This window comes from Coenobita brevimanus, chromosome 76 (assembly GCF_032717465.1).
Source record: "Coenobita brevimanus isolate Jiangsu-jjx chromosome 76, ASM3271746v2, whole genome shotgun sequence".
NCBI lineage: Eukaryota > Metazoa > Arthropoda > Malacostraca > Decapoda > Coenobitidae > Coenobita > Coenobita brevimanus.
Window position 1 is genome coordinate 5,980,595 of NC_137029.1, and position 24,149 is coordinate 6,004,743.

General features: G+C 42.0%; 1 protein-coding gene across 1 annotated transcript in view; it reads right to left on the minus strand.

Moving 5' to 3' along the window:
* Positions 1-24,149, minus strand: part of LOC145408266 (uncharacterized) — a 194,090-nt gene that overhangs the window by 54,368 nt on the left and 115,573 nt on the right. Inside the window, exon 4 of the mRNA XM_080279034.1 lies at positions 13,599-13,733. Within this exon, the coding sequence (XP_080135160.1) occupies positions 13,599-13,733 (135 nt within the window). The remainder of the gene's footprint in view (positions 1-13,598; positions 13,734-24,149) is intronic.

Genomic DNA, 24,149 nt, shown 5'->3' on the forward strand with positions numbered 1-24,149 from the left:
ATATATATATATATATATATATATATATATATATATATATATATATATATATATATATATATATATCATGAATTCACTTTGAGCGTGTTTATAAATTCGTGACATTATTCTTTAGTGAGAAAACCACGAACTCTAGTGGAATTCCCACTGCGCATCACTCAGTTCAACCGTCCTCGTATTCACTCGATCGGGATGGTTTTCAGAACATTTGTCACTGTTTTACAAGTGACCATTCTTACCCACGACATTAGTGCTTTCACTGAGTGATTTATTGTGAGCCTATATCGTTCACCTTCTTTCCGTTGACTGTTGAATTTAGGCCATGCCCTATTTCCGGTGAACACAGCCATCTCTCCCCCCCTTTCATAGTTTGAAGTCAGTCAGCTTTGAGTTGCCTTGAGGGTAGGACCGTTTGTGCCCTGCGTAGAGCAGCGCCAGTTTGTCGTTCCCACTAAGTATCGCCAAGCAGTGTGCTGCTGTGTGGAAGAAGCAAAAGGGTAGAGTGATTATGTATTCACGGCGAGGTCAAGCCAGGTTCCTTAGTAAACAAGGACGGCTCTACCATGAGTCACGTACACCCCAGGGTGAGGTTCGACTGCTGTACAGCGAGTTCCTGAATCTCCACCTAGACGGTGAATTGGTGAAGCGGGCTTAGCAAATTGCAGCGTTTGATGTTCATCACGGGCGCTCAGTCTTTTCGTTCGGCTCCCCTCCACTGACCAGTATTTCTGTTTGTTTTTCTAGGCTTAAGTGTGATTAGCTTTTGAATGAGTGAGTGTATTCTCCTTGTTATTTTGAATTCATTTTTGAGATTCATATAACATAAATTTATTTTATTGTAATCAATAAATTTTCAGTTCTATTCTTTGAGCTTAATGTAATTAGAATCATGTTTTATTTCTCCACATTAAGCTTATTTTAGTTGCCACTCCTAGTTTGCACAAACTCTTTACAATATTCATAACTGGTGCTTAGGCCAGTTCTTTTGTATCAAACTTAAATCTGTTGTGCCAGCCAGGAGTTAAGCACCGGCAAGAACCTGTTTATTACTATTAGCATTAGTTATTGATTTTCAGGGGTGGAGTTACTTTCTCAAGAGGCTAACAGTACTAACAAACAGCACGTGTGAGTAATTAGTCTCTGCTGTGTAGGGGTGTGCGGTACGTAGGAGGACTACTGGGCCTTGAAAGCAGGCTGTGAAGCCTATGCCCAGAGTCGGTCACATAAAAAAAAAAAAAAGAATTAGTCTCTGCTGTGTACTGTTGAGAAAGTTTAAAAATTCTCGTCCTTAGAGAATCAGCGAAGTAAGCCGGCATAAAGTAAAACTTACTACTTGATTTTCACAAGTCAGTCCCTTGTCTCTATTTTCAAGTAACATCTAGCATTCTTAATTCATAATTTCACATCACCCCTTGACATCTGGCGATCTCATTCCAGGATATTAACTCCTAGCTCTAAAGTTATTAACGAGTAATACTCACTCACTCACACCTAGGTATTTATCATTAAAGTCTATAGACACTATCTTACTGGTGGTTATTGATTCATTTCTATTAATTTTACGTAATAGTTTTCCCATTCAGTTTTTTCTTTTTTTAATTTTCTTTCTTTACCAGTTTAACTAGATAAAACTGGTCACCACCAACCTGTGCCTATATTCTTTACTTTTGATTACTGGCATTTCTCTGCAAAATAGCATTCAGTCTCAGTTTTTAGTCTACTCAGCCTTAGTTGAGTTAACATTATGGCTACTAATATATATGTACAGGAAACCAAAGATATGGGGCTTACTGACCCCAAACAACTAAAGGAATAAGTCCTCCCTTGGTTTAGTTACGAGCAGCAACATGAGAATGATGCTCGTGAAGAGCATCGAATTCAGCGTGAGGAACGTAAGAGAGAACGTGAACATGAGCGAGAACAACGTGAACACGAGCGAGAACAACGCGAAAGAGAACGTGAATACGAGCGAGAACAACGAGACAGAGAACGTGAATACGAGCTAGAACAGTGAGAATGAGAACAAGAACACGAACGTGCCGAGTGCGAGGCACATGAGAAACATGAACTCGAGACGTTGAAGCTCAAGCGAGACTCCTTGGCTTCGGACACCATCTGGTGCAGCTAACCCAAGCTCCACGAGCGCTCTCCCTGCACATGTTCTGGCGACCCCACTCATCAAGCTTCCTTCATACAAGGAAGGCGAGCGAATTGAGCCATTCATAGCTCGTTTCGAAGACATGGCTCAGCTGTACCAGCTGGATGAGGCAGCTAAGCGGCTCCAGTTTCTTAGCTTGTTTGAAGGCCCTGCCCTCGATATTCTCCACAGAATTCGTGAAGACAATCTCACGTATGAGATGATGAAGGCCGCACTCATCAAAGCGTACGGTCTCACAGTTGACGACGCCAGGAGTCAGTTTATGAGGGTGTGTCTACAAGAAAAGGAGACTGCTGTTCAGTTTCTTGATCAGCTTACTGCTTACTTAGAACAGTGGAAGGAGAAGGATGAAACTCCTCCCACGTGAGAGAGGATAATTGACCTTATGCCGCACATGCAGCTAGAAAAGTCGTTGCCTGCTGAGCTTATGGCTCAGCTTAAGATCTGCCAGGTAAGGGATGCCAGCCAAATGGTGGAGATGGCTGATGCATTCTTCACTGCATACGGGTATCAAACTCATAAGCAACACACCTGAAACAGGAAAGCTGACAAATCTGGGAAACCATCTCAGACTGAACACAAGCAACAAGGCCGTTCTCAGAATAATGGCCAAGGTCCAAACAAACCGCAGAAGAAGGACCAGGGGCAAAATACCCAGAAACCTGAGTGGAAGCGGTACAACAAGAAGTACCCTAACCAGCAGCAGTATCAGCCACACAATCGACAGTCGGGACAATCCTTTTCAGCACCAGCCCCAGTGTATCAGAGGCAGGAGGCAAACGCAGCCTTCATTCCTCAACAGCAGTACAGTGGTGTCGTCCCTAGCAGCACAGGTAGTTCCCCAGAGTTCACTAGTCCCCCAGCGACAGTGAACTCTCTGCCACAGGTGGTCAATCCTCCATCTCCCCAAACGGTGAGTACAACCCCTCTGGTATCTAATTTTCAGGGCACCATGTTTGCCGCATCATTCATTCAGCAGCCTCATCAGTGGCTGGCTGCTTCCTCCACAGCCCCTCCCACAGGTAACAGTAACTTCCTTGTTCAGCCAGGGTTTGTGGGAGGCATTCCTGTAAAGGTCCTGAGAGACAATGGTTCCTCAGGTTGCTCTGTCGGCCGAGTCTAGTTCGGCCTGAGGAGTACACAGGTCGACAGAGCCAAGCTCAGCTTATTGATGGATCAGTGAGATTGTCCCTGAGGCATGTATCCAGGTGGCATCTCTATTTTACACTGGTACGACACTTGCTGTTGTCATGCCAGAACCTTTATTTGACCTTATTATAGGCAACATAGCAGGTGCCAAGTATAGTTGCACCATAGATGACGTTACTCAGACTTCGGCTGCAGTAACACGAGCCATGGCCAAGGCTCTGAACTGTGTCACCCCGGTGACCATTGCATCGCTGCAAGATCTGATTTGTAGTCAAGATGTTGTCCAAGAACAACATTCTGACCCAACACTTGCTGCTGTGCAGAAGAAACAAAAGGGTTGAGTGATTAAGTATTAACCGGGAGGTCAAGCCAAGTTCCTTCGTAAAGAAGGAAGGCTCTACCATGAGTCACAAACACCCGCGGGCGAGGTTCGACTGCAGTTTGTCGTTCCTGCTAAGTATCGCCAAGCAGTGTTAGAATGGGGTCATTGTTCAGCCTCAGGAGGTCACATGGGCAAAAGGAAAACCCAGGACCGTATCCGTGCTGACTTTTTCTGGCCAGGGATGGGACAGGAAATAGATAGCTTTGTGCGTTCCTGCAATGTGTGTCAACGTACCACCAATCAGGGACATGTCTTTCCTGTGCTGTTTGAATCCATGCCCATAATCTCTGAGTCAGTTGAGAGAGAGGGCAGTGGTAATATGGGTGCAGATCTGATGTATCGCCAATTGCCCCCACAGTACACATTATGTCCAGGGCCTGTACATACATATGTACTGTAGGTTAAAGGGGAAGTTCGAGAACCCCATAGGGACAATCCGAGGCTGTGTTTGAGTTATCTTGTGGTGTCTCGAGCTATGGACCTCTCTGAGGATTCCCGGAGAATGCACATTATCCACATGAGTCTTCACACCCATGTTGGGTGTTAAAATGTGACCTGCCCGAGATTGCGTAGGGATTCTCAGCTTGCCAATGTTAATCGTAAGTGTAAAGTTAGGTTAACCATTAAACTGCCCGTTCTGAGAGATTTGGGCAATCCAAGGACTAGCACAATTCCTGGTTAAAAATGTAGGTTTAACCAGTAAACTGCCCGTTCTGAGAGATTTGGGCAATCCAAGGACTAGCACGTTTCCTGGTTAATAATGTAAGTTTAACCAGTAAACTACAGGGGTCCTCAGAGATTTGAGCAATCCAAGGACTACGTTTCTAGGTTAATAATGTATCCATTAAGAAGATAATAGTGTACTTTTTGTGACATAAGTATTGACTGCTAGGCAGAGAGAGAAATTGCAATTTAATAAAAACTGTTTGTCGCACTGACAATTTTGATGCTCCTCCTTGATTGCTTTCGCAGGTGCAGCTGGCGGGTGTAGCAATTTTGTCGTGCATATCAGCTAATCGTCTCTGCCGCATGCTGCCGCCTCTTCTCTTCTGCCTCGTCGTCTCTATTTACTATTGATTTGTATTATATAATTTTACATGTAGGCACAGTTACACCACAACTGTCACACCTACACCATTTATTACATACATCACACTACATAACAATTAGTTGTTAATGTAAATGTAGCGAACTTTTCACTCAGTTTGACCTGAGTACAGAATTTTTCACCGTTGTCACGGAGTTTTTTCCTCAAGCTTGCCTCTATTAACGTAAAGACGGGCTATTTTTTCGCTCATTGGTGACTGTGATATTTCCTGTAGCAGGATAGTACACACACCACAGTGTGAATCTTGTGTGACTGAGTTAGGATTTATATGTATGTATATCAAAATTTTTCTGAAGAATAATTTGATTTTGGTGGGGTGTAATGTCATGACTTTGCGCGAGCTTATTTATAAATTCGTGACATTGTACTTTAGTGAGAAAACGACGAACTCTAATGGAATTCCCACTGCGCATCACTCAGTTCAACCGTCCTCATATTCACTCAATCGGGATGGTTTTCAGAACATTTGTCACTGTTTCACAAGTGACCATTCTTACCCATGACATTAATGCTTTCACTGAGTGATTTATTGTGAGCCTATATCATTCACTTTCTTTCTGTTGACCGTTGAAGTTAGGCCACGCCCTACTTCCGGCGAACGTGGCCATCTCTCGCTCCCTATCATAGTTTGAAGTCAGTTAGCTTTGACTAGCCTCGAGAGTAGGACCGTTTGTGCCCAGCGTAGAGCACCACCTCCGTAGTTTGTCGTTCCCGCTAAGTATCGCCAAGCAGTGTGCTGCCATGGGGAAGAAGCAAAAGGGTAGAGTGATTAAGTATTCATGGAGAGGTCAAACCAGGATCCTTCGTAAACAAGGACGGCTCTACCATGAGTCACGAACACCCCAGGGTGAGGTTCGACTGCTGTACAGCGAGTTCCTGAATCTCCACCTAGACGGTGAATTGGCGAAGCGGGCTTAGCGAATTGCAGCGTTTGATGTTCATCACGGGCGCCCAGTCTTTTCGTTCGGCTCCCCTCCACTGACCAGTATTTCTGTTTGTTTTTCTAGGCTTAAGTGTGATTAGCTTTTGAATGAGCGAGTGTATTCTCCTTGTTATTTTGAATTCATTTTTGAGATTCATATAACATAAATTTATTTTATTGTAATAAATAAATTTACAGTTCTATTCTTTGAGCTTAATGTAATTAGAATCATGTTTTATTTCTCCACATCAAGCTTATTTTAGTTGCCGCTCCTAGTTCGCACAAACTCTTTGCAATATTCATAGCTGGTACTTAGGCCAGTTCTTTTGTATCAAACTTAAATCCGTTGTGCCAGCAAGGAGTTAAGCACAGGCAAGAACCTGTTTATTACTATCAGCACTAGTTATTGATTGTCAGGGGTGGAGTCACTTTCTCAAGAGGCTAACAGTACTAACAAACAGCACGTGTGAGTAATTAGTGTCTGCTGTGTACTGTTGAGAAAGTTTATAAATTCTCGTCCTTAGAGAATCAGCGAAGTAAGCCGGCATAAAGTAAAACTTACTACTTGATTTTCACAAGTCAATCCCTTGTCTCTATTTTCAAGTAACATGTAGCATTCTTAATGCATAATTTCACATCACTCCGTGACAATTATATATATATATATATATATATATATATATATATATATATATATATATATATATATATATATATATATATATATATATATATATATATATATATATATATATATATATATATATATACATAGAGAGAGAGAGAGAGAGAGAGAGAGAGAGAGAGAGAGAGAGAGGGGTGAAATTTGTGAGAAAGGACAGAGTGCGAGAGGGGAGAAACTGAGAGTGACAGGTGATACTAAAGAAAGTGAAAGTGGAAGTGATAGAAAGTAGAAACCGAGTGAATATGTAAGGAAAATGTGGTAAAAAATGGGAGAAATTGAAAATGAGACTGGAGGAAATGAGAAAGAAAGTGAGAGGGAAAAGAGACAGGGGAGAAACTAAGAGAGGAAAGAACATGAGAAAAAGTGAGCAGGGAGAAAATGGAATTAAGCAGAAGTAAAAAGTGAGAAAACAGAGAGAAAAAGGTGAGAAAAAATGAATAAGAAAGAAAAGCATAAGTGAAAAGGAGGAGCTGATATGGGAGAAAATGAGAGTGAGTGAGGGGAGAAAAAAAGAAAATGAGAGTAGAGAAAGTTAGAGTGAGAGTGGGGAAGTGGTTAAAGGGGGAGTGGAACTGAGGTGAGAGAGAGAGAGAAGGAGAGAGAGAGAGACAGACAGAGAGAGAGAAAGAATGAAATATCAAGACGGAGTGGGTGGGAACTGGGTGGTGGGGAAGGGGAGGAGAAAATGGGGGAGGGGAGAGGGAAAAGGAGAAGGGAAAGGGAGAAGGGAAGGATATGAGATGATGGGGAGGGAGGGGAGGGGAGAGACAGGGAGGATTAGGGGTGAGGAAGAGAGGGGGAAAGGTAAGGAAGGGAGGGGAATCGGTTAGACAGGGGGGAGGGAAGGATTAGGTAGGAAGGGAAGGGGTGGGATAGAGGAGGAGGAGTGACCCAGGGAGGGGATGAGGTGAGGCATGGAGAAGGGATGAGGCAAGAAGGGGGAGGGGTGAGGCTGTGTGGGGAGGGGTGAGGCAAGGAGGGGTGAGGTAGGAAAGGGGAGGGGTTAGGAATGGAGGGTGATTGGTGTAATAGGAAGGGGGTGGGTAAGGTAGGGAGGGTAAGGGTGAGGAAGGTGGGTCAGGAGTGAGGCAGGTAGGGGGTTGGGAGGGGTAGGGTAGGGGAAGGTTCGGGGGAGAGAGTTTGATTCAAGAGGAGAGAGAAAAATTCCTTGAGATTGAGAGTTGCCAGGTGAGTGATGGAGGGAGGGAAGGAGGGGAAGGAAGGAGGAAAGGGAGGAAAGAAGTGAGGAATGAATGAATGAATGAATGATGGAGGGAAGAAGGAAGGAAAAAGAAGAAAGGAACGACGGAAGGAGGAAGAGAAGAAAGGGAGAAAGGAAGGAAGGAAAGAGACAAGGAAGTAGTAAAGAGGGAGGGAGAGAGGGAGGGAGGTAGATAGGAGAGAGGTTGAAGGAGAGGAGGAAGGGATGTATAGAAAAGAGTAAGGATGAGAGAGAGAGATAAGGGTAAGAAGGAAGGAAGAAATGAGAGATGGAAGGAAAGAAGGAAGGAAGGATGGAAGAAAGGAGAGAAGGAAAGAGGGAAGGGAAGAAGGAAGGAAGAAAGGACCTTTATATAGTTAGACGAGGCACACACACACACACACACACACACACACACACACACACACATGGACAGAGAGAGAGAGAGAGAGAGAGAGAGAGAGAGGGAATTGGCTACGCAGATAGAGAGATGTGGTGCGAGGTGTAGGGTGAGTAGGTAGGGGAGGGGGGGGGGACGAGAAGGTTAGACAGGTAGGGAAGGAAAGAGAATAGATGAGCTGGGTGTAGGATAGGCAAGTAGGGAAAGGAATAGGGAAAGAAGGTAAGGAGAGAACCAAGGAAGAAAGCAAGGAGGAGAAGGGGTTATAGATGTGCGTAAAGAAGCACGTAAGAGTCGGCAGGTAAAAAGTAGTGTCGGCCAGACAGGTACGGATGGGTGTAAGGTAAGAAGGTAAGAGAAGGAGTAAGAGGTGTAGGGTAGGGTAGGCAGGTACTGATGGTTTAAGGTAGGCTGACAGGAATAGGAGTGGGTGAGGGGTGTAGGGTAGGGTAGGCAAGGTAAGGAGATTGGTGGGGTGGAGTGGGGTGGGGTGGGTAGGGGCGAGAGGGTTGTGTAAGATCACCTTTAAGTTCTCCCCGTCACGAGTACAACATGTTGATCATCTTACACACGAGAGCTCCCACACCGCCTCTCACAACAGACCACTCCACAGGTACTCCTCCACCACACACACACACACACACACACACACACACACACACACACACACACACACACACACACACACACACACACACACACACACACACACACACACTTCTCCACTACAATCCACACACACACTGCCCTACCACATTCCACACACACACACACACACACACACACACACACACACACACACACACACACACACACACACACACACACACACACACACACACACACACACACACAGACACACACACACACACACAGACACACACACACACACACACACACACACACACACACACACACACACACACACACACACACACACACTGCTCCACCACTCTCCACACACACAGCTTCATCACACTCCACGCAAATTGCTCCACTATACTCCACACTCACTGCTCCACTATCCACACACACTGGTTCACAACACTTCACACACACTGCTCCATTACATTACCCTCTCCTCCATCATACTCCTCTAGCACAATCCATTCACACTCTACACATTCCCAGAACACTTCACAATTCCACAACACACTTCACTCTATTAACACATTCCTCACTCCTTCAACACACACAAACACACTCACACTCGTCCAGAACTTCCCAACACATCCACACTCGTCCAAAACTCCCCAGCACACACTCAGTCCCCCATCACGGCCCACACACTCTAGAATACTCACATTCCCCAGCACATCCCAATACATCCCATAGTCCCCACATATCCCAACACAGCCCAATACACCCCACACCGAAGCACATCACACACACCCCACATTTCCTAACACAATCCAAAACACCCCGTACCTCCAAACACACTTCACATCCCAACACATCCCATATTCCCCAAAATACCATATATTCCCCCACGACACCCTACATTCTGCAATACACCCCACACTCCCCACCACATCTCACCACACCTCAGCACATCCCACGCTCCCCAGCATGCATGCCTGCTCCATGACCCTCTACAAACTCCTCGAACACATCCACACTCCCTCAAGCACACCCAGAATCCCTCAACACTCCTCCACCACACCTAACACCCTCCCACCTCACTGTAATCCAGCCTGAGTGATCCGCCAGCCAACAGGAATTCAAGCACGACATTTAGAGGGATTAGTCGATACTGGCACGAGAGTTGTCAGTGTGATTTGGTACGTATGCAAATTAAGTGTGAGGGTGGAGGAGCAGAGTACCCGATTACCTTCCTCTCGATACGGTTTCTCTTGTTGATTTCTCTGAGCATAGGAAAATCGTTTGGCTGGAGATAATTTAAAGCTGGTATTTCGCAGCCAAGATAATAGTATTATAGCCTTGTGTTATCTACAAAACTCGTATGAATAACATACCCAAGAATATTAATGTGCTTAGTTAAATGCTATCCTGCCTGCACGCATAATCACGAACATCTCGATTTTTCTCATAAAAGAAATGGGCTTGCATTTAAATGTTTATCAAAGGTAGCAATAATGGTTTCTCCACACAAAACAGAGGGCAATTTTGGATTCCTTCAGTGGATTGATTGGTATGGGTTATAACCACCAATCATATGTAACGAGTTCCTGACTTGAACTGGACATGCAAGAACTGGATGGCTTGATCTCACTACAAGCTTTTTGTGTTCCATATTGTATGGGGCAGCACCATCACGTTCACAAAGACCGTTGATATATGGACGTCCAGCTACTGTATTCAAATGAACAATATCAAAGTACTCACACATGTTTACAAGCTTCATTTGAAAATTATCTCCACTGCCATTCTGATTTTCCTAGACAGCCCCGTCCCCATCCTATTTATTTCTTCATGATCTGATCTGTAATGTAAATAGTGTCGAAAAGAATATCTAGATACCATATGCTATATAAATTGCTTAAGGAAATAAATCGCTAGGGAAAACGTGCTACGAAGTGTTCTGTGACAAGATTAGGGTTCTCTGTCACACCAGTTCCTAACATTGGCATTGCTTCCTCCAAGAATACTTAATCTCGGTGCCGACAAGGGACTCTTTCACAAGGAGGCACCGATATGATAGGGTGGCTCCGCCACCTGATCATACAAACATCCCTCATTTTTTCTCCTATTCCCCAAATGGAGAATGGTGGACTGAAGAAGGTCACTGGATTCAGTCAGATGAACCTGGTGTTGCAGCTAGTACTATTACATACCCCACCTCAATGGACAAGTATGCTGTACTTGCCGTGTTGAACTGAATCCCTGTGAAATCCAGTGAGAAGGCAGTGAAACGCACAGATCAGTATGTTTGTTCAAGTTGCACACAGTGGAATTGCATGTCCATTCCTGCTCCGGTTCCAAACTACGCAGCCTGCAAATCAAGGCTGTTGTATTTGTATTATTATTATTATTATTATTATTATTACTATTATTATTATTATAATGATGATGATGATGATGATGATGATTATTATTATTATTATTATTATTAGTTACAAGTTACGTACCCAACTGGAAAAAGTTTAAGATTACTGACCCGAAAGCTCCAGCAGGGATAGCAACCCAGTTAAGAAAGAAGGATATAAACGAGAAAGAAAAAAAAATGACTACCAATTACAAGAGTTTTTCTTCACTTAGTCTACCATATAAAATTGGGTTTGTTCTTTGTAGTAGTAGTAGTAGTCGCAGTCGCAGTCGCAGTCGTAGTCGTAGTCGTAGTCGTAGTCGTAATAGTAGTCGTAATCGTAGTAGTAGTAGTTGTTGTTGTTGTTGTTTTGTTGTTGTTGATGTTTTGTTGTTGTTGTTGTTGTTTTGTTGTTGTTGATGTTGTTGTTGTTGTTGTTGTTGTTGTTGTTGTTGTTTTGTTGTTGTTGATGTTGTTGTTGTTGTTGTTGTTGTTGTTTTGTTGTTGTTGTTGTCTGTTAAGACTGATTTGCTCTTCTTGGGGAGGGCGAGTGTCTCTCTTCAGACTGAATCTGTTCTTTTTAATGATTTCTTCATTGTTTTCACTAGCACTTCATATGCATCTAACAGTTCCTTCACAGTTTCTCTAGGCTTCACTTTCACACTGAAATCTTAAGATTTTGCTGTCTTCTCCTACAAAGTTAAATATCACGCTAGCTTTCAAAAGCCTGAAGTCAGGGGTATTATGCTGATGAAGGTCATTGAGTATAACAGTCCTTTGAATAATTTCTAATAGTTACCTTTAAATAGCCGTTCTCTTGGTTGAGGGTATGATAGGAAATATATAATGGCACGCTAAAAGAAAATGTTAGATAGTATTTTTTCTTGCAAAATCCTCTGGCAATCGGAGGAGCAGATTCGCCTAAATTATTAACAAACAAGCCATACATCCAGGGATACTGCCCGCAAACCTTGGATTCAATTTGCCCACTTGATTTTTTGGGGAAACAGTCAGACACACACAGATGCATGCAGTTTTTTTTTTTTTTTTTTTTTTTTTTTATAACAAAGAGCAAGGAACCAATTGCCAGGAGCCAGCAAATTGTTCCCTACAAGAAAAAACTAAAACAAGTTAACAGAGAGCCAAAGTCAAGATCTGTTCAGTTCGAGATGCCTGGACACACTGCGTTTAAAAGACTGGATGGAGATCATGGGCAGTAAGAAATACAGACAAAGGGAGACAGTTCCAGAGTTGACCCATTGCATACATGAAGGACTGGGAATAACGGTTAACTCTTGCATTAAAGAGCTGGCCAGAAATGGGATGGGAATTTGTTGCTAGACGGTTGGTATGTGCCTGCCGTAGTGGTGCAGGGATACAAGTAGACAGTTTGGAGGAGCAGTGACCACTGAAGTAGCGATTGAGAAGAGATAAAGATGCAACAGTGCAGCAAAGAGAAAGAGGTTGAAGGAAGTCAGTAAGAGGAGGAGAGTTAATGAGACAAAAGCCTTTAACTTCACCTTATTTAGAATAGCTGTATGTGGGAAGCCTCCCCACACATGAGAGTTGTACTCTAAACAGGGACGAATAAAGCCCGTGTATAAAGTCAACAAATGTGCAGAGGTAAAGAAGGCACACAGTTGGCTTAGCACACCTAATCTCTTGGAAGCAGATTTTACAAGAGGTAATATTATGATCTTCCCAAATCCTGACAGAATGAAACCCCAAGTATATTTAAGATGATGCGGATTGAGTTGGATATTGTTAAAAATTAGAGGGTACTCCTAAGGAAGATGTTGTTGCACTGATAGATGTAAGAACTGAGTTTCTGATGCTTTAAAAACAAGATTACTTTTACCCCAATCAGAGATATGACCATAGTCAGACATCAGGTGTGCCATAGTCTCACCCCTTGTTCGTTGAAGTAATTGCTGAGATGGATGCTGCAGGAAGTGGCTGGAAAGGTGAAGGGTGGAGTCATCAGCGTATTAGTGGAAAGGGGTAGACATACTGCTTAGAAGGTCATTGATGAACAAAGGGAAAAGAGTTGGCGATAGGAGAGAGCCCTAAGGAACACCGCTACTGATAGCTCTAGGAGCTATCTACTGTACAACAGCAGCCCGCCTTGCTTGGCGGGTGATAATAACATACTCTAGCACATACGGTGTACACAGTGGCACGTCATAAGGCCTAGTATCCATTTTAATTTTTTCAGTCTGAGGATGCCATTTGTATTATATTCTTGATGCTACCAGACGATTTTCTTCAGCTTACGAAGTCACTATTGTAGTGAAGGGGTTAATTAAGGATACATCCAACTCCTTTATAGTGAAAAGTTTCTCCTGATATTACAAAAATAATCTGAGTATGACATGAACAGCATGAGATTAGTACTAGGATATGATGTTAGTCACGAAGAAGTGCTACGGGAAGGATGTAGAGCTGTAGCACTGATTAATTCTGCCAATGACCCACGTGAAATAAGTCGCAAAAGGACGACAATCTGGGTCAAGTTAAGGTGAAAGAACTATAGGACAAGCACTGAAATTACGGTGTCTGGTGAACTTAACAGATAATCAGTGAAGCTATGAATCCTGGTGAACTTACTGGAATGTGATGGTGGCTTGTCCAGAGTCTGTGAAGATGACGGCTGGCGGATGAAGCCTCTCGTCCTCCCCACAGAGCGTGAGTGCAGCCAGGTCATCCCGCCCTCCCACCACCTCAACCCTCCCGCCGCGGCACCTGCACCAAAGGGAACAATAGGCACACTCAAGATCATATTCTAAGTGGTACTGGAAATTCATAACACGTCTTCATCAGCGATCTATTCTGCAAATTACACTTGCAATATCACTTTGCATGTTATTGTATGTTATTGTTATGATTACCGTTTGCCGATGCTGAGACGATATAATCAATGTACACGAGAAGGTGTGTAATAGGATAAACAAATTGCCAAGGAACAGATGCTAAGAAGCCTCGTGTGTTATGCCATTTAGAATACGTGTCTCAGAATGGAGCAGTAATCGAAAACATGGAAAAATGAACTAAACAATTTCTCTACAAAAGGTGTCCTCTAAGCCCGTTGTGACTACTACTTTTTCTTTTTCATTGTACGTAATACATAGCTATAAACATCGTCAGCATACGAAGGTCAGATCTCGTTGCTTAAAAAAAAAAAAAAAAAAAAAGAGAGAGAGAGAGAGAAAAGAAAACTCTGCCCTCGGTTGCAGCTTCCGGACTTTTTTTTTTGGGGGGGGGAGGGGGCCGCAATGAATATTAAACACACATGCGAACACTCATTTAACTCACTGAATCTGGTAATGTATTTGCTTATTCTTGCTGTCCTGAGATGATTTAACACAGCTTAGTAGACTTATTCTGAACTGTAGTGGTTAAATATAGTATTCATTAATCCCACCACAGCTAGAAATCATTCCCAAATTTAATATAACAGTATGGTAGTATCAAGAATAATACGGAATGTGCGTCATCAGGATACTACTCTAAAACCCTGCCGCACCACACACCTAGAGCAGCATGAGGCAATGTACTGTATGATGCATTTTGAAAGAAGAGCTGACAGATCACGCTCCAACGACTGGCAATAAACAAGATAGAAAAAGCATGACGCTATTCCCAGTCGTTACCTGAATTATCATCAAACCAGTCATTTTTCACCTGCGTCGCAAGAAGCCAGGTAAAGGAGAGCAACTTAAGCTTATCACTGGAGAAAATTTTGCATTAAGTCTTCACTGTACCCAAGGCATTATCCTTACAACACCATTTTTCACAATGTATGCATTCCTTCCCCAGCCCCACCGCCCATCAAATTTTCAACCAACCCGACCCATTCCTTGGCTCACGGTATCCAATTTTAACCCCCTCCCCATTATCAGCTTAATGATACAACTCAGGTCACTCAGTCAACGAACGCGCGTGTTGTTTGTGTGGAAGACAGCAATGACCTATCTTGAATACTGTATGATTTAAATGCATACATTTACGCCATCAATCTTGTATCAAAGATTTCGAAATGAAAGCTTAAAATGTCATGTTCCATCAGGGTATCATTTAATCTCGTGCATTAACACGGTATATCGGAGACTACAGATATATTCAGAGCGCCTATTGCATTTAAATGACTAGAAGGGCACTCAGTGGAACGCATCTCTCCGACAAAGGCAACTTAATTTCCAAACCACTCTTCATAATGGGTTAGGTTATCTCATCAATGGTTTGAGTTTCACAAAAAAAAAAAAAAAAAATGTTTTCCCGATCCAGCATCTGTAACATGATTCGGATCGGTCCCAAAAGTTAATCGATAGTTCCCTGGAACATGGGCTATCTACCCAGCAAATTTAGTTTAAATATCTCCTTTAGTTTTTGAGTATTCCTGCTAACTGACAAATAACAAACAAACAAACAGGGGTGAAAACATACTCCTCTTCTCGGAGAGAACAAGAGAACAATAGTATAAATGTTACAGGTATACTGGTTGTCAATCTGTTACACAATTTGCTTACACAAAAGTGGATGTGAATGTGACAAAAATTTGTGATGGTGGTAGGTTTATGGAAAAGTGATTTGGCTGAGTATAAGCCAGGCCCTGAGTCTGTTGCAACAGCTATCTTAAATGGACGTAAATAACATGAAAATAATTTGCTGGGGAACTGACTGGATATTCAAACAAAGCCACGCAGTTCAACAGTTTTTTACATCATAAATGAAACTGGGGGCATCAATTCTGATAATTCTGCTTGACTACAGCAGTGAAGTTAATCCCCTGAAATGCTGTTAATACTTAATCGTCAACGAAGCGTCGCATTTGGACTGTTGTTGCTTTTGATGTACCATTACTTATTAACACGATGTGGCGTTGTATCTGAACTGTAGTAGTAGTAGTAGTAGTAGCAGCAGCAGCAGCAGCAGCAGCAGCAGCAGCAGCAGTAGTAGTAGTAGTAGTAGTAGTAGTAGTAGTAGTAGTAGTAGTAGTAGTAGTGGTGGTGGTGGTGGTGGATGGGTGGTGGTAGCAGCAGCAACAGCAGCAACAGCGGCAGCAGCAGCAACAGCAGCAACAGCGGCAGCAGCAGCAGCAGCAGCAGCAGCAGCAGCAGCATTAGAAGTAGTAGTAGTAGTAGTAGTAGTAGTAGTAGCAGTAGTTGTAGTAGAAGTAGTAGCAGTTGTTGCTGTTGTTGTTGCTGTTGTTGTCTTTACTTATTAACTTTCGATGTAGCATCGTACTTGGATTGTTTCTGTTGTTGTTGATGTTGTTGTTGTTGTCGCTGTTAGTGGTGGTGGTGTTACGGAAAGGATTTGCAATTTCCAGCCAATTACAGTATATTAAGCTTCGGAGAAAATTATCAAACAGGAAAGAATAGATAGTAATAGTCTTTATTAACCCCTTTACTGCACAAACCCACACCGAAGCTGAATATAATAACGTAGCGAGAGCCAAGTATAATGAAAAATACGTATTCACTGTGGAAGAGATAAGGCCTCCTCTTTGGGCCCGCAACTTGTCACTGTCATGATGGTAACTTCCCGGTAACTTGGTAATGACTTCAAGCTACCCAACACCGCTTAACTTCATATTAACAAACTTTCGAGTTGCCTTCCCTACCCTCTCATGCCACTAGTGTGTATGTGTGTGTGGGGGGGTTCTCATCCTTACACACACACACACACACACACACACACACACACACACACACACACACACACACACACACACACACACACACACACAAACACACACAGACACACACACGCCCACACACACAGACACATACACACATTTATCTATATACAGTTTTACACGCACGAACACATACATCAAATAAATATCTCGAATGATCGGATCTTGAATTTGGCTCTCTCTTGTATTTTGTTTTTCAGTTGGAGGGAACAGTTATTGCGGGCTCGTGGCCTTTGGTTCCTTCTTCCTCACATTAAAAAAAATATATATATATAGGCGCGCGCGCGCACACACACACACACACACACACACACACACACACACACACACACACACACAATGATTCTTGGGTGGTACGTTGCCCTTCGGTACTGTCACACAGGAATATTTCATACCGAAACTCACTTCCGGTCGCAGACAAAAGTGGTCCGCTTAGAGCTGGCCATCGTTGCCTACTGGCTTGTTCATTAAGCTGTCAGATAATAAAAAATCCATCATGTTTCATCGTTCACCTATACAATTTTTTTAATACCCATATCATCATCAGCACTTTAGAAAATTAAAATTCTAGATGTTGAGAAAAACTTTTGTGTTTGATAATATTGTCACATAATACATATAAAAAAAAATGCAGTCAAACGCAAATTCAGAAAAATATATAGCTGTGTTTTTTCTGGTTTGGAAAGGCATTAATGGAAAAAATATATTATTTCCTCTCTTTCGACGTACCAGAACAATATTTAATTTCTCCACTTTCCTCCATGCATCTGAAGGTCACACGATCAGATTACACAAAGCTGGTTAAGTTGCCGATTCCTTCACTTCAAAAACCTATTTCTCGTTCTGCTGAGACTACTAACAGACGATTTTGCTCAAGTTGGGAGAGGCCTTTAGTGTTGGAGGGGTTTATGAAGGTTGTATCTAACCCCTCCAGTCTGAAAAATCTCTCGTATCGTCCGGATATAGTATGATTAAAATTAAACCTCTCCAATCCGGTGACGTAACTTTGACTATGTTCTGGCTACCTCATGACGACGATTTCATTGAGAGAGAGAGAGAGAGAGAGAGAGAGAGAGAGAGAGAGAGAGAGAGAGAGAGAAATTTGGACCGGGGAGGGGGGGAAGTCGGGTACATGTTTTCATTATAGCCTTCACTACAAAACTACTATACCGACTGAGCTTCATAAAATCGTCTAGGAATAATTAGGGAAAGACGTCAACAGACTGAATGGGTTTAAGAAAGGTAATCGGGCTGAAGGGATTACGTAATACAGCATCTATTATGACCTCCAATGACCTTCTCTTCTCCCCACTCACAGGCTTGACCTAAACATTTCCGATATTTGCCATACCGGCGGAGAGGGGAGAGCGACATGACCTTTAGTGACCTGTGTTGACCTTCGCCACAGAGATCCTTCACCACTTCAGCCCCAGGACGAGTATTTTTTTCATTTTATTGGTGCTATTTTTAAACTTTTTTCAAATTAGGTTAGACATTTAAAACTAGAGAGATAGATAGGTTTCACTAACTCCTTCACTACTAGATGTTCTTCCTATCTATCTGTTTATCATCTATTTATCTATCTATCTAACCATAGCTAGATGCCTTAATCCAGTAAGAAGTGACCTCAAACAAATGCCTCCATGTCGCCTTGTCCCCTACCATTTCGCTGTCTTCCCCCCCAACTTATACCCTCTATTTTACGTACCTCTCAACTCCCTCCTAACTTGAATGATTGTCTTGTGGTAGTATAAGTAAACTGAAGAATACGTTATCGTACTGAAGGAGTTAAGTTGACTTGGCCAGGATGGGACAGGTTAGTGGTCCAAGGCAGAATGTGCGAGTGGCGAATGTTGGGGTGGGATAGAAACATGGGGAGGGAGGGACGAGGTGATGGAAGGAGGGGACGAGGAGTGAGAATGATTGGGAATGCAATGTGGCGAGGCTGATAGAGGGTGAGGTGTCCACTGTGAGGAAATCAGACCCTGTGATGACCCAGTCACTAGATAACCCCGATGATGCTGATAATGACATGTGCCCCCAAATCGTCAACCTGCTTAGCTGCAATTCTCGTAACTGTTGGCCTGTACTTTAGGTATTCGCCATACATCAATCAATCAGTTCATCAATCAACCCATATAATCCTAGACAACTGAAGCATTAGTTGTGTCAGTACTTCATCTTGGCCCGAAAGTGAATTGTCTGTTCTACTCATTCATATCAAAACAAATTCACTTTGAACAGAATATTCTGTTAACCGTCCGATCCAGGATTATGGATATCGCTTCAGGCCGATTGCAAACATGACTAAATTAATAACTCTGGAGAGGGAAGGTGATGCAGTATCGGATTGTGCTATGTTGGTGAGCGGAGAAGCCAGTGGAGCGGTGCAAATCTGAAGCATCTCGTTACGGTGATGTGCAACAATGGCGAAATGCTGTAATGGACGAGGAAATATAATATTAATGGAAGAGAGAATATAACAGTCTGATAGAGAAGGGTGACTACAGTTCTTTCAGCTTAACGTGAGCCCAGATGGTCATTCTTTTGCAACTTTTTTTCACGTAACTCAGTGGCACAAAAATGACAATTCAGCAATTCTATACCTTTCCAATGCACTCTTTCGTGACCAGCAGTTTCATCATGGTAGTTAGCTAACAATTAAATTCCGAAAGTACTGTTTCAGCGTCCGAGTATCAAAATAAATGAAAAATAACTTCGTTGTTAATGAATGTCCCCTTAGTACAGTCTGTTTTTGCATATACAGAGTTCTGTTTAGCGACGGGCAAATTAAATACATCCGCATTTTTCATTTCCATTGCTCTCTATTCCTCTTCGGGACTAATGTGTTGAAAGCTAACACACATCACGGTTGGCTGCATTACATTGAGCCATGGACAAGTCCTGCCCAGATGCACCGATATTCTATACCACCATCTCGTATCTTGCATTTTCATTCCGCATTGAAAAGGTAATGTCTTATTCGAAGAAAAATAGGACTCAGACATTTTTTAGAAACAGTGGAAAATTATTACTTATAGATTCTAAATACCGTTCCATAACAGCCTGAAATCTACAAAGGCCTCGCGCCCTCTTGTGTGGAGCAAAAACCCCACACACGGATAAGGACATATGCTTTAGCAAATTCAGTAATGTGATATATATTTTTTTTTTCTACGGCCGGATGAGATATTTATTTATTTATTTCAGTTTACCTTGAACTAAACTTCTTCTACTAAGGAGATTAAGAGCTTCACACCCACCTTCTAGTCTATCTCGAAACTTAATCCTACCGACTCCCTTAATCAGCTTTTCTCCTATAAGCTCCTGATACAGCTTCAAAAATAATCCCAATTTCTCTCTCTCTCTCTCTCTCTCTCTCTCTCTCTCTCTCTCTCTCTCTCTCTCCCTACCTACCTATCTATCTATCTATCTATCTATCTATATATATATATATATATATATAGGGACGTTAGCAGAGTCGTGACCAATAAAAAATGGATCGTCCTGGATAAATGTCGCAAGTGGAGTACTACATAGATTCAGTTTTGGATCCTGTTTTTTCCAATTAATATGAATAATACTAAAGTTCACGTTGTAAGGCATCAATATGTACTGATGATCCCAAATAACTCGAGTCAGAACAGATATATCTTTCAAGAGACAGATAGCTATGAGAGAACAAGAAAATAAAAGTTAAAGGACTGAACTGTGCAAAATGAATTTCAGTACTGGTAAATGGAAGGTTTTGAATAATGGTAATAAAAATAACAAAATAAGCTATAAGGTAAGCAATATACACCACAAACATGTAATAAAATAGATGTCAGACTGATACTAACTAAGGATATAAAACCAATGCGTTTGTGCTGGGAGGCGGTAAAGGATGCCAGCAAATTCAAAACATTTATTGGCAAAGGATTCGAGTTCGTCAGAAAATTTCCTCACCCCATGTAATTCCATAATTCACTCACATTTGGTGTATCTTTTGAGTTTTAGTCACCGTAAAAAGGAGGTGAGGGAGGAGGGAGAAAACTGAAAAGTATATTGAAGACTGAAAAATATTGTGAAATATTTAGAAATATACCGTACGAGGAATGCATGGAAGAAACCAGACTTTGAGGGGATGCGAGCCAAATGAGTAAAATTTTCAAAGGACGTAATAATTATGACGATCACACACACACACACACACACACACACACACACACACACACACACACACACACACACACACACACAGGTCTAAATAGACTAAAGGTAACGGCTATAAAATCACTGGTAAACGCTTTCAGTTAATTGACGCAATTCATTTAATCTTCATAAAGGCCGCAGACTTATGAAACAAATATCCTCGCAGTGTGATAGGCTATGATACAGAATTAACGCTATTTTTTCCATACATATTGAAAGTGCAAACTAATATATATTCTTTTTACTTTTTCCTATAAAATTACTATGACATTTTGTGTGCGTTTGGTGATCCTTCCCACTATTTCCATACGACTGCAGCTGAAGGGATTGACAGGCAGGGGAAACCTCCTCGTTTTGCTGTCCTTATGTTAGACTTAAAGAAGAGAAATCATAGTCATAGCTTCCCCTGTTTGAATTCCTTTGTTCTCCCTCTTTTCCTCTCCTCCCTTCTCTCTCTCTCTCTCTCTCTCTCTCTCTCTCTCTCTCTCTCTCACACACACACACACACACACACAACGTCTATCCATACCTAATTGTAAATAAATACTTTCGTCTTAAACATTCATCAACACACAAGCGGAGTTAGACATTACCACATAATTGTTACCAAGGCCTAATGCATTGAATAGCGATAAGATGAAAATAAATGAGAAACAGCTGCCCCCTCAAATGCTAAGGTCATTGTAGCCATATTGTAATAAAAATGAAATAAAGGAATGAAGAATATGAATTACAAAGGACAGGCAAGAACATAACAAAATGCAAATGGAAACTAAAGCCAGAAAAAACACAAATATTAAAGACCACTAAAAGCTTGGGTGTGTGTTGGGTGCATAACATCATAACCACGTGATTAAATACGAGTCATATATTTGGTTGCACAGGAGATTACTTACCACCTCATTCTTAGCGATTTATTTTTCACATTAAACTGTAATACCACGTACCACCTCTTCCTTAGCGATTTACTTTTATTATTACACTTTAACACCCTCTAGAATACTGTTTATATCGCTTTCACCCTTTTAATCCGACGATGTGTTCTGCATTCTATTCTTGCTCAAAACAGACGATTCGCTTCACATCAGGATAAACTTTTCGAAATGCAGGAGCTAGTTGTGCCCTTCATAACCTCATTACTAACAGAGGTCTATCCTAAATTGATGATATTTTTATTGTAGACGCAAAAACAAACAAATTCATCATAGAAATGAAAGGGTTAATACTTGCAAAGTCTTTATCAATAGGATTAAACAGGATATTGAGTTGCAATTTACATATTAAATCACCGACTAAGAGGTGTTATGAAACTTTCCAAATATATAAAATTCGAGATAAATGCCAGTGAACGCCGTACCCACTCGTCTTTGGCAAAAATTCCTGCCCCCTGTCAGCAACGAAAACGGTAGAACTAATCGTTATGGAAGTGATGTTGCGAAACTTCCAAAATCACCCCCCCAAAAAATACGACTCTAATGCCAGGGATCCTCATATTCATCCGTCTCTGGCGAAACTGTCTTCCCTTTGTCTTGTTTTTTTTCCCCTTATCTTAACTTCTTCCTCTTGTCTTGATTTCTTCCCTTTGTCTTGATTTCTTCCCCTTGTCTTGACTTCTTCCTCTTGTCTTGATTTTTTCCTCTTGACTTCTTCCCCTTGTCTTGATTTCTTCTCCTTGTCTTGATTTCTTCCCCTTGTCTTGATGATCTTCCCCTTTTCTTGATTTCTTCCTCTAGCCCTGACTTCTCCTTGTCTTGTTTTTTTTTTTCCCCTTGTCTGAACTTCTTCCGGGTGTCTTGATTTCTTCATCTTATCCTGACTTCTCCTTGTCTTGATTTCTTCCTCTTGTCTTGGCTTCTTTCTCTTATCTTGATTTCTTCCCTTTGTCTCATTTCTCCTCTTCTTGATTTCTCCCCCTTGTCTTGACTTCTTCCCCCTGTCTCGATTTCTTCCCCATGTCTTGATTTCTTCTCCTTGTCTTGATTTCTTCTCCTTGTCTTGATTTCTTCCCCTTGTCTTGATTTTCCTAGTCTTGATTTCTTCCCTTTGACTTCTTCCCTTTGTCTTCATTTTTTCCTCTTGTCTTGGCTTCCCCTTATCTTGATTTCTTCTTGTCTTCACTTCTTCTCCTTGTCTTGACTTCTTCCCCTTGATGGTGTTGACTGTCACATGATCAGTCAACAGTCTATCCCCTCACGGCTGTTTGTCTGAAGCAAATTAATTACCTGTACTAACGGAAGCTTCTTTATTCTTCAACATTTTGTCCCGGTGTCGATCGTCCGCGTATATTTACTGATTAATCCAGAATGACATACTTTTCTAGTCTATTCTTTCTTCTCTCAGGTGATATGATTGCACTGGGGAAAGGTTTCTCCTGCTGAGAGGGTTTGTGATGGCTGTATCTAACCCCTTCAGTTCGAAAGGTTTCCCCTAAGCTGAATAAAATCGTCAGGAAATGTCAAGAAGTACAAAAAAAAGGAAGAAGAAGAAGAAGGAAAAGTTAAACTACTGAGGCTGGGGACACTACCTTTCATTTTCTTCCTGGCATCGCCTGACATTTTTTTTTTTTTTTATCAAGTTTACAGTATATTTGTTTAAACTGGAGGGGTTCCTGCAGCCTCTTCAATACAAAAGATCTTTCCTAAAATCAAATTAATTATTTGGTACAGCAAGAAGAAACGAAAAGATAAAAAACATGATCTGGATGAGTGGATTCAAAGAGTTATTACCTCCGCCAAGGAGGTTATGTTTTCACCCCTGTCCGTTTGTTGGTTGGTTGGTTGGTTGTTTTGTGAGCAAGATTACACAAAAACTACCGGGCGGATTTCCACGAAACTTGGTAGAAGAATGGGCCTTGGCCCAGAATACACTCCATTAAATTTTGGGGAGGACCCGGATAAAGGCGAGGATCCAGTTTTTTTTTTTTTTTTTTTTTCTTCAACATTGCGAGATAGAGCGTTGGCGGAGGTATGCGCTCTACTGAGTGCCATTCTAATTGTTTCTGTAGTCACAAGCTCATCTCAGTCTTGAACCCAGTAGACTACAGACATAAGTGACCCTTCTCCTGCAGTCCACCATCCTCCTTTTGGGGGATGGGAAGGGAGTTGAAGGACTTCTGCATAATCTGACAGTGGAGCCACCAGCATAAATTAGCACCACCACATGAAGGCAACCCTCTCAGTGCAATTAATTTGGTTGAAGTAGGTATAGGGGATCTAAGTATAATCTAATCTGCGTGTAAAATGCCGAGAAGTAAGGACAGCATGAGG